The following is a 17,952-nucleotide window of genomic DNA, read 5'->3' as shown; positions in this document are numbered from 1 at the left end:
GAAGGAAATCGTTTTAATCTCAGTATTACCAATATTACTAACTACATAATTTTTATCATGATACTCAACTTTCTGAGCCTTGATTTTTGTCATTCATAAGGTGGAGACAATATTAACCATTTATATATGTTGTTTTGCTGATACATGGTGATATTTGGTTTGTGTTGACTTTCCCACAGGAGTACCAGCTCATCATTGGACTCAGAAACTGGATTATATGGGCTGCCTATTTTTTCACATTCTTCCTTATACATATCATTATTATCTCTTTGATATGCGTGTTATTCTTTGCCAAGGCAAGTATCTAGTTCAATGTTTTCTAATATAAATACAACCAGAGTCCCATACATAATATCAATTTCACAGTACCCACTAGAAATAAAAAGATAAAAGAAGGTGGTGAAATGATTTTGATAATATGAGAAAACTCGAACTCTGCTGTCCAGTAAATTCCAGCCTGATAGGACAGAACTTCCTCTGTGGGTTTTGAGACTGTAGGTCACCCTTTACAGTAGTAGAAACCTTATCTTTCTCCTGTGGAATGGCTGATGGTTTCGAACTGCTGTTGTTGTAGTTAGCAGCCCAACAAGGGGCTTCAAGAAGTTTATGGGAAAATCCATTACCTTTTAAATCCATTTTTTCACAAGCTTAAATTGTTTATATTTCAAACCATTTTATTAGAATCTAATCCAGACATCATATTTTTCCATATTTCTATCACATCAAGCAGTATTGAGCAATTGCTACCAAAATCAGTTTCAAAACATTTTCTTCCTTCTCAAACTCCTTTATATCAGGTCCTTCCACACCATACCCAGAAACCATTATTATAGTTGTTGTCTATATAGGTTCAAGGCTACCCACAATGACAAAATACAACTGGGGTTTACCCCAGTGTGAAAAAAAACAACCCAGAAAATATTAAAAGCCAGATCAAGCCCAAAGGGGAGCTTGAGTGACAAGGTTTAAACCATTGACGTCAGATTTATCATTTTAGTCTACTTTAGTCATCTCTCCAATACTCTCTGACTGATAACCATATTATTCCCATTCCTCAGTTATAGTTAAAGGGAAATCACAGAGGCTTATTCCCTTTGTAGATCCTGAAAATGCAGTTTGGACTTCCATTGTCATCCAGAACCTTCTGCAAGCCAGAATCTCACAATAGAAGCTCTGATACCATTCCTCCATTAGGATTTGGATTATATAATTTACAATCCTTTGATCACAGATGTTGATGTGCTTCTTCCAATTAGGCTTTACTTGACACCTCATTTAGATGGCTGCTTGTTTGAGAACAAGCCTTTAAAAACCCCAGATGCTGTTCTAGCTGCTAGCCAGGCCCCACCTAATTTCTTCATCACACTTTGATATTGCACCCATATTGTTGTTTCCTTTTGTCATGAACTTTTTGAAGCTACCTCATATGTTTAACACAATCCAATATATCTGAAATACTGTTACTTTAGCATGCAACCAATTTTAGAAACAAATGAGCTTTTTACAATTCTCTTCCCAGTGTCTCCAAAATCTGATTTATATATTTTATGTATACAACACGTATCCATTCAAATGCTCAATTTTCATTAGAAATGCTTGATATTTCCTCATTTTTATCATTGAAATTACAAATAAAATGAATTAAAATGCAGTTCCTCAATTTGGGGGCACTGACTGAGTCAGCGACTGCTGTTCTAGTTGGCCGCAGGCTGCTGTTGCTGTCCTTTTAAAGTAAAATAAATAATCACTGTCTATGCTTATTGGTCTTAGGTTGCTGAGAGAATGAAAGATGATTTCTATTGTCTACACTGTGGAAACAAATAAATAAACAAACAGAAACCTTACTAACTCAGCAAGATTTAAACCAATCAATAAGAGAATATTTAAGGAACCCTGGAGGCTTTCTACTCCTGTAGAGCTAGTCTCCCAAACTCACAAGGGCAATTCTATCCTGTCCTGTAGGGTCACCATGAGTCAGATTAACTCAAAGGCAGTGAGTTTGGTTTTTAATTTTGGTGGTATAGTGGGTTACAGGCTGGGTTGCTAATCAAAAGATCAGCAGATCAAATCCACCAGTTACTCAGAGGAAAAAGATGATACAGTCCACTCCAGTAGATTTGCAACCTCAGAAACCCTAGGGAGCAGTTTTGCTCTGTGTACAAGGTTGCTATGAGTCAGCATCAACTCGCTTATGGTGGATTTGGTGTGGTTTGGGTAAGAAATTATTTTGTCAAATACCTATTTAGTTTCAATCTCTGAGCAATGTGGTCATCTCCTTAAGGTTATTAATATTTTCCTTCCTCTCTTGTTTTTATGTGACCCCACTTATTATGTTGCTCACCTGACTTCAAAATTATTTTTATTGTAGATTGTAAATAAGCCAATCTTCTGCTACAGTGACTATAGTTTCATCTTTGTCTTTTTAATGTGCTATACCATTGCTTCGATATTCTTCAGCTTGATGGTTAGCACATTCTTCAATAAAGGTGAGTCTGACTCTTGTAATAGAATCCCTTTTAATTTACCAAAATAGAATAATATGTGAAGATACCTCAGCTTCTTTTACATCTTAACTGAGCAGATGAATAATATATAAAATAATATGGCAGGAGGTATAAAGAACATCAAAATTTGATATGATCGAATGAATGGCAGGTATATATCAAAGTGTATGTACTTATAAATGTATATACATTTGTGTATATACATATTCATTATATATGTATATTTGTAAATATATAATAAAACTTTGGGTAATCTAAGCAATGTTTTCTAATGCAGAAATTATTTTTAAATTAAATTCAATGGATAAAGGTTTCATTTATTCATTCAGCAAGTTGTTTGTGCACATACCATGTGTTAGGATTACATAAAGGCAAAGTTAAAATTGGTTCCTTACTTACATGATCAAATAATCCCAAATTGGCTTAAATGAAAATTTTGCAGAAATAATTCTCTACTAGTCACTAAAAAATAGTTCCCCAGGAGATTAAATATTATTTTCAGGCAATAATAACTATTATTTATCTCATATCTTTCTCTATACCGAACTATCAGAATATCACCCCTAACCATTTATTGTATGGTACAAATGCAGTCTTCCTGTGAAGATTTTAAAGATCACAGATATTTTCAGTGGGCTGCTATGTGCACAGTTCACAGCTTGAAAACCACCAGCAGCTCCCAGGGAGAAAGACGGGGCTTTCTGCTCCCGTAATCAGTTACAGTCTCAGAAACCCACAGGGGTCAGTGTGCGTCAGCAGTGACTCGATAGCACTGAGTTGGGCTTTTGGGGAATCTTTTGTTATAAATAACAGCTGAGTTTTTAAATTCAAAAATGGTATTAATGATGATGTAGAAAAAATGAACAGTACAAGACTGAAAATGTTATCCTTAGGCACGTCTGCCTGAAAGATTGGCCCTGGGAACTTAGAATTGGGGAGGTTTCCCCTATTCATTAAATGATAAGAGTAGGTTAGTGCAAATTATATGGTTTATGGTGTAAATAACATGGTTTATGAAGAATTCCTGCTTTTTCTAAGATGATTGCCTCTTGGTAAATATTAGGCAAAGGATGCACATGCAGCAATATTTCACATGCGTTGTCACAATTCTTTGTGTACTGAAAGAATTAATTTCAGCTTGTGTGATTCCACTGGGAAAGGAGGAAACTTATGCCTGGCTTCCTCTACGCTTTATCCAATGTGTCTTATCACTTTGTTGCTATCACTTTATTTAATGATAATGATTTTATCATAATAAATGTTAGTCATGATTACGACAATATGTTGAAATTTTTGAGTCGCTTAGTGAACCATCAAAGTTTAGAGTGATCTTGAGGACTCTTGACACTTGTGCATAGATTCTGTCACAATTGTTCATGATATGTAATTCCACTTATTAATATTTTGTTGAGGATTTTTGCACCTAAGTTCCTGAGAGACAATGATGCATACAGTGTTTCCTCTCTATAGTTTTCTTTTTTTGTTTAATATCAGGGTATACTTGCATCATAAAATGTGTTGGGCATTGTTAGCTCTTCTATTCTGGAAGAGGTGGTATAAAATTGATATGGATTATTCTTTCAGTTATTTGGTAGAATCCTCCAGTGACACAATCTATGCAGATTGTCTATTTTATCTTCATCGAGGTTTGGTAGTTTGGGGTTTTGTTCATCAGTCCACTTTTTCTAAGTTCTAAGTTATTTATTCGGGTAAACTATATATAGTTTTCTCTTACTGTCTTTTTCAATGGCTGAAGGGCCTGTACCAAAAGTTCCTCTTTCCTTCTTTTTGCACTTTATATCATATATAATCTTTTATGGAAAATATATGTACAAGAATTTACCATGTCAGCATTCTTCACATGAATTCACTGATGTTAATTATATTTATCTTATTTTTCAACCATCACTTTTATCTGTTTTCAAAATATTCTGTGATCTTTAACAGAAGTTCAGCATCCTCTACACAATGATTCTCTGCTGTCCTCTCTGTGTGCTACTAGTAAACACGAATATACTTTAGACATATACACACGCACTACCCTATTGCTACTCAATCAATTCTGACTCTTAGTGACCCTCTAGGTCAAAGTGGAACTGCTCCTTAGGGTTTCCAATACTCTAAATCCTTACAGGGGCAGACAGCCTCATCTTTCTCCAATAGAGCAGTGGGCGGGTTTCAGCTGCTGATGTTGCAGCCCAATGCCATCAGCACTCCTTTTGAGCTTTATACATCTGATGAATAACTATTCTAGATATTTCATATAAATGGGATCATACAATGTGTGGCCTTTTGTGGCTAACTTAATTGACTCAGTATAATTTTTTCAAGATTCATCTATGGTGTAGCATATAACAAGACTTCATTTCTGTTTATGAGTGGGCAATTTTCCATGGTTTGTATTACCTTGAATTATTTATCCATTCTTCTGTTGATGATGGTCATTTAGGCTGTTTATACCTATTGGCCATTGTAAATACTGCTGCAATGGGCATTACTATATAAATATCTGTTTACATTCCGATGTTCAAATATTTTGGATACATCTCCAGAAGTGTGTTATGAATTGAACTGTGTCCCTCCACATTAAGTGTGATAAATCTTAACCTCTGTGCATATGGTTATAATCCTATTTGGAAAAGGGTTGTCTATGGGATATTATGAGACAGGATTAGTGTTAGGATGTGTCTTAAGTCCCTCTCTCTTGTGATATGAAAGAGATTTGAGAAGCAAGGGAGAGGAGCAGGGATGAAAGAAGATGGATGCGAAGATTTATGAAGATTTCCCAGCAACAGAGCCTCAGAAGAGGCAAGGACCTCCAGAGTGTAGAGAGAAAGCCTTATCCCAGAGTCATGTTCCTGGATTTGAACTTCTACCCTCCTAAACCCTCACCAGCAGTTCTACTCTGCCATATCGTGTCATTATGAATCAGAATTGATTCAATGACAGTCAGGGCGGTGTGTGTATGTTTTCAGAGACTAAAGTTTATTAATGCTTGCCAGTAGGATGTAGGGAGGAGGGGACGGGCAGATTCACTGCTGTGTTAGTCTGGGTACTTTAGAGAAACAAATCCACAGAAACTTATGTATAAAAGAGATTTTTATATAAAGGTTAAGTGTGCATCAAGAAAACATCCCAACCCAGTGCTGCCCAAGCCCACAAGTTCAACATTAACCCATTAACCCATATGTCCAACACCAATCCACAAAGTCCTCCTCCATCTCACAAAACACACACTATGACACCAACTGCAGGAGGAAAGCCGAGTCAGTGAATGTGTAAACATCTCAGCGCTGGCAGAGGTCTCCACATGGCTGCTCCAGCACCCAGGGCTGTGTCTGGGTAGGTCCTTGTTAAAGCTACCCATTTGTGGCATTTCCCTTTACAGCAGCCCTAGAGAACTAAAACAGGATTTGGTATCTGAAGTAGAGAGTAGGGATGCCTAAGATTTTTTTTTTTTAATTGCAAAGCCAAAATAAAACGGGAAAAAATGTTGATGAAGATGTGGGGAAAGTGGAACTCTTATCCATTGCTGGTGGAAATGCAAAATGATATCGTCATTGTGGAAAACAGTGTGACGATTCCTCCAAAAACTAAAAATAGAATTAGCATAGGCCCTAAACTCTTGAAAGCACAAATGCAAAAAGAGGCTTGCACATCAGTGTTCACTGTAGCACTCTTCACAGTAGCCAGAAGTTGGAAGTATCCCAATTGCTCACCAACAGAGAGATGAGTGAGTAAACCAAATGTGACTCATGTAGACAATTTCATATTTCTCAGCCAAATAACATCTTGATACATGTCACAATGTGGATAGAGTTGTAAGACATGATACTGAGTGAAATAAGCCAATCGTAAAATGAGAAATATTGTAATAAGTTATAGCAAAGACAAGAAAAGGCACTTGAATACAGACACAAGTTTATTGGGGGTTTAAAGGTTGATAGGGAGGGGGTTAACATTGGTGAAAAAATAGCATTATTAAAGGCAGGCTTGCGATTATTGCAATTGTTCTCAATAAGTTGTACACCAGTAAAAAATTAAATAGGCAAAAGTTGTGTGGTAGATATATTTACAACAACAATCCTTTTTTTATGTAGTTACTCAAGCCAAGAGGTGATTTCTTCATTTTGAGGTTTATGGCTTTACTTGGCTTCGTAATGTTTCCAGTGCTTCTACTCTGTCTCGTGGTGTGTTGCGTAGTGTTCTTGGAGTCTCCAGAGCTTATGGGCAGTCATCCAGTAATTGGTTTCTATTTCCATGAAGTAACAGAGGAAGAAGGGAAGGATCAGGAAGAAGGGGGGGTATGAATGCGTCAGGAACCCCGATGGGTTATGCATTGAGCTGCTAATATCAGGATCAACAATTCGAATCCACCAGATGCTCCATGGGAGAAAAATAAGGCTTTCCAATTGCAGAAAGAATTAGTTTTGAAAAGCCAAATCAGCAGTTCTACTCATAGATTTGCCAAGAGTCAGAATTGACATGATGCCAGTGAATGTTTGAGTTTATTAAATGTGTGGCTCGTGTCTCCATGAAGAACTACTTCCTTGTTCATGAGATCATAAGGAGGAGATGGTGTCTGGCTACCATTACTGAGCATTGTGATCAAAGATTCCATAAAGTATTCTTTGTTGATAAAGTCCATTGGTGAATAAAGCTTTTGAAAATTTTTATGAGGTCCCATTTACTTATATTCTCTTTAGTTACTCATGCTTTTGGTGGCATAGCTAAGAAGTCATTGTTCAAACCTTTGTCCGAAATCATTATCCAAAGGTTTTTTTCTAAAAGTTTTGTAGTTTTACATTTGGGTCTTTCATTTTAAGGCAGTTTCCATATATGGTGTGATTATTTGGTTCATCCTTTGGTCTACTGAAATCAAGATGTCCCAGCCCCAATTATGAAAAGAATTTTCTTTCCCTGTGGATGATTTTTTATTTTACGTTTTATTGTGATGTGGGTAAAAGTTTACAGAGATGCCATCAATTTTATATACACAACAATTTATACACATTTTGTTCCATCACATCCATTTCAGTTCACTCAATTCAGCTATCCCATTTCTTTCGAGTGTTCCCCCCCCCCCATTCTTTTCTTGCCTAACCTACTGTCCTTGGGTAAATGCTGCCTTTTTAAAAATCTGAAATAGTTGATTTTTCTAACACAGGGGTAAGTTCCCTTCCAAACCTGAAGGATGACTAGGGACATGGTCTTTGTGGTCTGACCAGCCTCTATCAAACCAATAAGCCCGGTCTCCTTTGTGATTTTGAGTTCTGTTCCACATTTTTCTCCCACTCTCTCCAAGACTTCCAATGTGATCATCTTCAGAACATTTGGCATCATCCACATCTTCTGTTCTTAGGGTCGTTGAAACTGATACGTGTGTGGTCCATTAGTCCATTAGTCTAATGATTTCCATGTGTCTTTTGATTGTCATCACCTTTTTTACCTCTGTGTAGGGAGAGACAAATATTTGCACCTTAGCCGTCTGTTCATGTGCTTTTAGGAATAGTTACTACTCATTAAAGTAACATGTAGAACATTGCGTTCATGAACTATGTATGTCAATTTACCATGGAGTCCCCCAAGACTACAGTCCTGAGCCAGCAGGCCCAGTAATTACCTCAACGTGTTTATGTCTAAGAAGTTTCCATAGCTTTGCCCCATGTATGTTCCACCGTATTCATAGATATATTTTCCAAAAAGGTAAATACACATATGCATGTATGCTCTATCAAATCTACATATCTATAGATATATAGGTATTCATATATATCCCACTAACTGTTTAGTCTGAATGTTTATCTAAGCACCTACTCATATAGCACCACTATTATAGGACTGTGTATAGAACAGTATTTGCCTCTGTTGTTTTTAACTCTTGTAAATCTCCCAATACCTAGCCTACCTCCATCACTTTTTACCAGCTCTTAAGGTCCCACTCACTACTCATTAAATTAGGATGTAGAATGTTGTCTTGGGGGGCTGTGTTATGCCAGTTGACCTTGATGTCCCTCTGAAACAATGGTCCTGGCACCCCAGGTCCAGCAACACATTTCCTCAAAGTGTTTGGTTAAGTCTAAGTTTTCAGAACCTCATATGCATATGCAGTTTGGACAATTAATCAGGAAGACCATAGAAGAATTCATGCACTTGAATTATAGTCTGGGTGAAGAATATTAGAAATACTGTTTAATGCCAGAGGAATGAAAATCTGTCTTGGAATAAGTACAAGCAGAATGCTCCTGAGACACAAGTGTCTCCAGAGAAGGACATGTGCTTAATAGATGGTCAGCAAAGGAGAGGAAGACCCTGAGCAAGATAGATTAATACAGTGGCTGCAAGAGCGGGCCCAAACATAACGATAATCCTGAGTATAATGCAGGGCCAGACAGTGTTGCGTTCTGTTGTACACAGGGTACAGGCTCTGAGTGGGAGCCAACTGTACGGTACCCAACAGCAACATCAAGAAGTGTTCATAAATTTGCTCCCTGTATGCTGTCGGATACAGCTGTATGCTGTATGCTCGTGGATATATTTGTAGTAAAGGGAAATACACATTTACAAATGGTCTCTTTAAAATTTACATAGGTTCAGGTCTATGCTCCCATCCTCCCTCCTATACCTGTTCAGCCTTCATGTCTCTCCAAGCAGCCACTCATAGATCACCATGCTTGTGTATACTATTGTATTTGCCACTATTGCCTTTAAATCTTGCAAACCTCTCAATGCCTTCCCGACTTCTGCCACTTTTTATTAACCTCCCCCTGATTGTACATTGCCTTCTCTTTCACCCAAGTAAACACCTGCCTACTCTCTAGCCTATGACTCTCCCCTCCCTCTCTGTTCCCTTTCTACCCCTGCTAAATATCAACAAATATTTTTTTTTAATATTTGTCCATTTTTTATTGATTCCTTTCACTCAGCATCATAATGTCTTCCAGGTTCATCTATGTTATAAGGTGTTTTACAGTTTCATGGATTTTTTTAACATGTCATAGTATTCCACTGTGTGCATGTATCCAAGATTATTTATCCAGTATCCCACTGATGGTCATTTAGGCTGTTTCCATCTTTTTTGCTATTGTGAATAGTGCTGTGATGAACATGGGTGTTGACATATTTATTCAAGTCATGGCTCTTTTCTCTCTAGGACATAAACCAAGTAGAAGGATTGCTGGGTCCTATAGTATATGTAGTCTCAACTTTTGGAAGAAACCCTATACTGCTTTCTCCATGAGTTGAGCCATTATATAGTGTATAGGGTTCCAGTCTCTCCAGACCTTCATTAAATTCATTGTTTTCAGGGTTGTTGTTGTTGTTGTTTTTAACCATTCTGGGGTAATTTTGTTTAATACATTTCTAGAAATGTATCCATTTCTTCTAGATTGTTGTATATGTATTTAATTGAAGATGCATTGGGTTATCTACAAGGTCAAACCCACCAGCTGCTCCCAGGGAGAAAGACAAGACTTTGTACTACTGTAAGAAGTTACAGTCTCAGAAACCCACAGAGGAAGGTCTATCCTAACCTATAGGGTCACTATGAGTCAGCTTTTACTCAGTGTCAGTCAGTTTGTCTTTTGTCCTTTGTATGTGGTGAGAACATAACTACTCTTTCTTGCCTCGTGATATGTGTGGTGGTAGAGAATGTAAGTGTGTTCACAATTCTCTGATGTTTGTATATCAGAGGTGAGGGTAATTTCTGCTTGTATTTTTAATTCTAGCTGATCAAGTGATACAGGAGTGGATAGTGAGCTTTATCCAGCAGGTGTGGCTGTAGGATGTACAGATGCGACTGAATCATGTGGGCGTAGTTGCTGTCTGCCATTGGATGGGACAAGAGAGAGCAATAGAGAAGGAAGGAGAGCGAGCCAAAACAACAGTGAAAAGAAGAGATGCTTATTTTTTATTTCATTTTTTGAGCAGGCAGAAATGAGAAAACAATACCAAGAAAAAAATTGTCATTGCGAAAGTGAAAATAGGAAAGGAAGTACGAACAAGGACAGAGAAAACGAAAAGTGATAAAAAGAAAACTACAATAAGAAAAACTAGGGAGAGGGAAAGAAAAGAGAAATACTAAAGAAAATCGAAAATAAAAGCAACAAGGAAAGAGATAAAGATGAGAAGGCACAAAAGAAAGAGAAATCGGAAAATTAAATTGGGCGGGGGGCGGGGATAGTTTAAAAAGGGAACAGAGAGGAAAACCAAATGAAAGAAATCAAACAGGTTTCTTAATGTGAAAACAAAATTAATGTTAGACCTTTTTCTTTTTCTAACGTAAGTATTTATAAATTCCCCCTACATGCTGCTTTAGCTTCATATTTCGAATTTTGAAATGTTTTGCATTTTTATTAAGTTCAAAATATTTATTAATTTTCTGTAGGGCTGTTTTCTTAGAAATGTACTCCCACGTATTTGAACTTTTTTTAGAAACATTTTAATAAACTCATAATCCTATTGCCCTATGAAGATTTTGAAAGCACATATTCTATATGATATAGATCTTTCTGCATGTATGGAGAATTGATTTGTGACCCAGTATATGACATAATCTTTGTGATTGTGAAATGCACTCCTGAAATGAATCAGCATTCTCCTTCCCATTGCAGACTGGCATCCTCTTTAAATGACAGTTGACCTACTGATTTTTCTTTTTCTCTTAGTTAGTAAGAGGAAAAGGATAAAATAACCTCTTCTGTCTCTTTCCACCTTTACTATTTTTTCTCTATATGAATTTTGAAGCTATCTTATTTAGTACATACTTATATAATAACATTTTCCTGTGAATTGCTCCTTTCATCTTAGTAAAATAACTCTTTTGCCTCCAACAATCTTCTTTTCCTTAAAGTCAGCTTACCCTGATATTAATATGTTCATGTTATCTTTCTTATATTTATTATGAACATGTTACATATTGCCTTAAAGTCAGCTAACCCTGATAGTAATATGTGCATATTATTGTTCTTATACTTATTATGAACATGTTACATATTCCCAGTCTTTTATTTTTAACCTCTTAGCGTTTGTAATCAAATTAGATATGGCATAATTGATTATGGATATATTTTTAATTTAGTCTGACAATATGAAGGGGATTCAAAAAGTTCATGAAATTCCGTTTTTCAGAAATTCAAAAAGTTCATCTTTAAATTCCATTTTCCCACAAAGTTTTAAACACTTTTATATGTGCCTTTATTTGGATTACCTAGTCAATTATATTGAACATAATTTGGGGCTGTCTGTTGCTGTAAAGATTCACACTCTTAGAAACCCTACAGAGGGCTGCTACGAGTCAGAATTGATCAAGGACAGTCTACTTGGTATGGTTTATTTATTCCTATTGTTATTGTTAGGTGTTGTTGAGTCAGTTCCAACTCATAGCAACCCTATGTACAAGTAAGGAAGCACTGCCTGACCCTGCACCACCTTCACAATTGGTCTTCTGTTTGAGCCAATCGTTTCAGCCACTGTCTTAATCCATCTTGTCAAGTCTTTTTCACTATCTTTCTACAGTACCAAATATGATGTACTTCTCCAGGGACTGGTATCTCCTTACAACATGACTGACATATATGAGATGAAGTCTAGCTGTCCTTGTCTCTAAGGAGCATTCTGGTTGTACATCTTCCAAAACAGATTGGTATGCTCTTTTGGAAGTCCATGGTACCTGCTATTGAAAGTTTCTTCACCAGCATGAGAATTCAAGTGCATCTACTCTTCTTTGGTCTTCCTTATTCTATGTCCAACTTTCTCATGAATATGAGGTGATTAAAATTACCATTGCTTGGGTCAGGTGCACCACAGTCCTCAGAGTAACATACTTGCTTTTCCATATTTTAAAGAGGTCTCGTGCAGCAGATTTATCCCATGAAATGTGTCCTTTAATCTCTGACTGCTGCTTCCATGAGTATTGATTTGGTAACCAAGCAAGACAAAAATCTTTGACAACTTCAATCTTTTCCCATTTATCCTGATACTGGTCCAGTTGTGAGAACTTTGGTTTTCTTTATATTGAACTGTAATCCAACTCTAATCTTTATCTTCATCAGCTAATGCTCCAATTCCCTGTCCCTTTCAGCAAGTTAAGTTGTGTCATCTGTATACTGTAGGTTTTCAATAATCCTCCCTCCAATAATTCAATAATCCCAATAACACATTCTTCATATACCCATGTAGTCCAGCTTCTCTGTCAGCATCAGGTAGCCCTTCCACCTGCAGACAGAAAGCCACCTGCTCTGCTATAAGCATCAAGAACATCTTACGGTTATAGATGAGATGAATTGGGGCCAACCATCCTGAAATTGCAGTGAGGAAAGGAGAAGAAGAGGATCACTGGAATGGGGAAGGGGCTACCTCTTGGCACTGGAGGTTGAACTCTCCTGAGACAACTCTCCTGAGGTAGAGGGGGAGGTAGTAGTGACAGGGGAACTCATCAAGGGGCCCAGTGGGAGGTTCACACTATAGGTGAGGGGCGAGATGACCTGGTCATCTTCCATTTTCACATAATACTTATTTTTGCATAATGATCTAGTCTTTGGAATACAACCATATTGAAAAGTGAAGAGTAGAGGTAGACTTTAAAAGTTATTTCTAATTCAGAACTTTTCAGATTGCTTTAAACTGACTTTACAATTTTCTTCATATTTGCAGTAAATGTGGCTACTTCTGTTGGAAGCTTCCTATATTTTGCCTCTTTGTTTCCATTTAACTTTATCGTTCAATACTATGGAGAGATAACCCTTGTGAAGAAGGTGATTTCCTGTCTCAGTTCAAATGTTGCACTAGCCCTGGGGATTAATCTTCTGCTCAAGTTGGAAATGAAACGTGAGTGTTTGTCTTCGGTGATTCAATTCTAGGAGTAAATTATTGTGGGTGAGAGTGTGTGAGACTGTTATGAGTTATTTATTCCTGGGTTTATTTATTATAAAGGCAATATATTTTAACCATTATAAAATTCAAGTGTGTAAAGTGAAAAGTTCTCCATTTCTCCACAGAATCATCCCAGTTACATTCCCAAGGGAAATACTTTTATAGCTACTATTTTATAATATGTTTTATCGAATTAATAAATACAAAAATTCACATTATCATTTATAAAATTATTTAATTTTATACTCTAAAATGATGTCATGATCAATGAATTTTCAACCTATGTACACATAGGTGGTTTCTATTTTTTGCTCTTACCCAGAATTTACACACATATTTTCTCACAAATGCATATTTATCTTAAAAATAAATCCCTAGAAATAAAAATCGTATTTCATAAGATAAAAATAGTGTAAATTTTATTTTGTATTATGATATTCTTCTAAAAGATATATTAATTTATTATCTCAAAACAGTAGATTAGTATTTTCACATCCTTTTCAAATAATGTATTATGCTACTCTTATGTAAAAAGAAAATGTGTTGTTAAATGTCGTTGGGTTATCTCTGACCCATAATGACTCTATGCACAACCAAACAAAACACTTCCCTGTCCTGGTCCATCCTCACACTTGTTCCTATGCTTCAGCCTCTTGTTGCAGTCACCGTGTCAGTCCATCTCCTTGGGGGTCTTCCTCTCTTTCACTGCCGCTTTTCTTTACCAAGCATGATGGTTTTTTCCAGGGACTGGTCTTTGCCGACAACACATCCAAAGTATGTAAGATAAAGTCGTGTTATCTTACCTCTAAGAAACACTCTGGCTGTACTTATTCCAAGACAGACTTGAGTAATTTATCTTCTTTCATTTCCTGTAATTAATTTCCCTCTAAATTCTTATTTATTTTGATTGTGAGGGTAATGAAACTGGATATAAATCTGATCACATAATTTATTCAGGTTCTTCTTAAGGACTCATTCTTTCAGACTTCTCTCTTCTTGTATTCTTTAAGATGATATATGTGGGAGATGAAAATTTACCAGCTCTTTATAGTGCAGTTCTCAGATTTGAAAGTTTTCCTCCAGGAGTCCAGTTCATATATATACAGGTTTATTCCAAGGAAAACATGTTTGAACATGTCTTTCTGGTTAATGGATCATGTAGACAAGTTCTTTCAGTAATACATTTGTTCTATTCTTATTAAGGTACCTTCAAAATAAGGTCCAATAAAAACAGTAGCTTCCAAGTTAATCTACTACTGCAGTTAAATTCAAGACAGAGAAGTTAGCACAGAAGTTGATGGCAACTATTTGGGGGGACTTCAAAAGCATGATCTTGATATGTGTTCTAGAGGGACACAGGATGACAACAGGAGTTTATTATGAAGTAGTTTTCAGAACACTGGAAACTGTGTCAGTAAGAAAAGAATAGCAAAGTTTCACCAAGGAATGTGCTCTGCTCATTCTTGGATGATTGCAAGAACTGCCCTACAAGAACTTCACTGAGCAACCTTACCCACTCTGAAGATGTGATCTTACCCCTCAGATTTCTTTTCTGCCAAAATGCAAGAAACATTAAAAAGGAACATTATTTGAGTCCCTTGAGGATGTCAAAACTGTCATTTGGATGTGGTGTAAATTGAAGAGCACAGAATTCTTCTGGATAGGGTTAGAGATATGGGAACAAGGCCTTTAGAAGTGTACAGACCTAATTGAGGGGTATGTTGTAAAACGATCACGTCACATTTTTTTTCCGTGCATATTTTTTTTATTTAATCATTTTATTAGGGGCTCATACAACTCTTATCACAATCCATACACACATCAATTGTGTAAAGCGCATTTGTACATTCATTGCCCTCATCATTCTCAAAACATTTCCTCTCCACTTAAACCCCCGACATTAGGTCCTCATTTTTCCCCTCCCTCCCTGCTCCCCCCTCCCTCATGAGACCTTGGTAGTTTATAAATTGTTATTTTGTCATATCTTGCCCTGTCCGACGTCTCCCTTCACCCACTTTTCTGTTGTCTGTCCCCCAGGGAGGAGGTCACATATAGTTCCTTGTAATCTGTTCCCTCTTTCCTACCCACTCTCCCTCTACCCTGCCTGTTTCGCCACTCACACCACTGGTCCTGTAGGGCTCATCTGCCCTGTATTCCCTGTATTTTCCATTCCTATCTGTACCAGTGTACATCCTCTGGTCTAGCCAGACTTGCAAGGTCGAATTCGAGTCATGGTAGTGGGAGCAGGGAGGAAACATTTAGGAACTAAAGGAAAGTTGTATTTTTCATCGTTGTTACATCGCACCCTGACTGGCTCATCTCCTCCCCGAGACCCCTCTGCAAGGGGATCTCCAGTGACCTACTAATGGGCTTTGGGTCTCCACTCCGCACTCCCCGCATCATTCACTATGGTAAGATTTTTTGTTCTGATGATGCCTTATACCTGATCCCTTCGACACCTCGTGGTTGCATAGGCTGGTATGCTTCTTCCATGTGGGCTTTGTTGCTTCTGAGCTTGATGGCCGCTTGATTACCTTCAAGCCTTTAAGACCCCAGATGCTATACTTTTTGATAGCCGGGCACCATCAGCTTTCTTCGCCACATTTGCTTATGCACCCATTTGTCTTCAGTGATCCCTTCGACACCTCGTGATCACACAGGCTGATATGTTGTTCCATGTGGGCTTTGTTGCTTCTGAGCTAGATGGCCGCTTGTTTACCTTCAAGCTTTTAAGACCCCAGATGCTATATCTTTTCACTTCACATTTTTATCTTTTTGTAACTTTCTATTATTTATATTTTTTTGTTTTTTACTTACTCAGATATGTAATCTTTGGGATCTTTTGCCTCTTTGGCAGAGTGTCTAACCTGAACTACATATGAGCTCTTAGCAAACTGAAGTATGACCGCTTATATGTGGCCCATGGAAGAAAATGTTCTCATAGCCCCTCCATTTAAGAGGATGCTTAAGGCTATTTACTCTAACTTTGAAGTCCTGATCCAATTCTCTGCTATCCACTCACTCTCTGACCTTCTTTAGCCTTCACAGGACTTCAGAAAATTCTGAATACCATATTCAGAATAAAATGCCAGGAGCAATGTGTTGTGTCCATTTACCTACCTGCCTCATACTGGCAATGCCAATCTCCCTCTGCGTTTTCCAGGGTTTCTGTGAGACAAGAAAAAAAGTGTACCCTCTCTATCTTTCTTTTACTATTTTCTTATTTGGAGTAGAGTACTGGTCTTCCTACTTCTTTCTATAAATAACTTACTTTCCAAAATAACATCTCTACAGGTTGCTTCCAAGACGTACAAGGGGATACCAAAAACAGGGGAAATGCTCCACTGGGCAGAGCTACGTAGTACACATTTTTCCCCTCTATGCAACCATTGAACAACTCAATCTGAGTTAGTGCACCCAGTGGCATCTCCAGTGAAAGTCTTCTCTGGTCACCGTGAATTTTTTCATGAAAGCAGTTTCACTTGAACCTCATTTTTTTGTGATGGCTGGTTTAAGAAAACAATGTGTGGGTGTGAAATTTTGTTTCCTGCTAAAGAAAAATGCCACAGAAACTATTGTGATGTTGAACACAGCTTACAAGGACAAAGCTATGGGAAAAACCCAAGTGTATGAGTGGTTTTCTCATTTCAAAAAAGGTGAAATGTCAATTGATGACAAACCTCCCTCTGGATGTCCATCAGCTTCCTGAAAGGATGATAATGTCAACAAAATTCATGTACTTGTGCTCACAAACCTATGACGGACCAATGAAGAGAACTGGTTTTGCCACCGAGACAATGCACCTACATATGCAGCCATTTTTTGGCCAAAAGACAGCATGCCTTTCTTTCCCCAGCCGTGCACCTTACTCACCTGACCTTGCTCCATGTAACTTCTTTTTGTTTCTGCTAATGAAGAGGGACATGAAAGGACAGCGATTTGACAACGTAGAAGAAGTGAAGAAAAAAAAATTAGGGAGTTGCTGTCAGTCATCCAAACAGATAGGATTGAAAAATCTTTCCTAGAGTGGAATCGCAGATTTGACAAATGTATTAAGGTTAATGGAGAGTACTTTAAAGGTAATAAGTTTTTTGTATAAAAACTTTAAATACATAGCTTTGAAAAAAAATTTTTTTCCAGTTTTTTTTTGGAGGATATCCCCTTGTATATTGGAAGATATGGAAAAGTAGACAAACTGGTCAAGGCCCATAAACTGATAGATATTTAAAAATTTTATACATCTTGCAACACTATCAAATTATTCCACTTTTTCCTTTTGGCTAAGTTAAAAATGGCATCTCAATGTTTACATTTCTATGGGGGGAAAATGGGGATTCTTTTTCATTATATAGAGTGATTTGAATCCTTTCTGTGGAATACATTGTGTAATGCTCCTTAGTCTATGGTTCATCTAAATTGTGTTTATTGTGGATTTTTAACAAGTTGTTAATTCAATGAGATTAAAGTTGCTAACCTTTCCTATAGTTTTTATCCTTGTCTCTTACTCAAGAAGCCCTTTCATACTATAGTCATACAGATAATCTTTTTTCCTCTAAAAATTTAAAACATGGATTTT

The 17,952-nt window shown here is 37.1% G+C and overlaps 1 protein-coding gene across 1 annotated transcript in view; it reads left to right on the top strand.

Annotated features, from left to right (window-relative positions):
* The window catches only part of LOC101660058 (phospholipid-transporting ATPase ABCA3-like), a 206,495-nt gene that overhangs the window by 61,547 nt on the left and 126,996 nt on the right, over window positions 1-17,952 (top strand). Inside the window, exons 6-8 of the mRNA XM_045285074.1 lie at window positions 180-290; window positions 2,369-2,486; window positions 13,158-13,331. Coding sequence (XP_045141009.1) covers window positions 180-290; window positions 2,369-2,486; window positions 13,158-13,331 — 403 coding nt within the window. The remainder of the gene's footprint in view (window positions 1-179; window positions 291-2,368; window positions 2,487-13,157; window positions 13,332-17,952) is intronic.

The sequence above is a fragment of the Echinops telfairi genome, unplaced genomic scaffold (genome assembly GCF_000313985.2).
Source record: "Echinops telfairi isolate 266 unplaced genomic scaffold, ASM31398v2 ScPeMD7_5;HRSCAF=22, whole genome shotgun sequence".
NCBI classification, from domain to species: Eukaryota; Metazoa; Chordata; class Mammalia; order Afrosoricida; family Tenrecidae; genus Echinops; species Echinops telfairi.
This window is presented reverse-complemented; position numbering and strand designations above follow the sequence as displayed.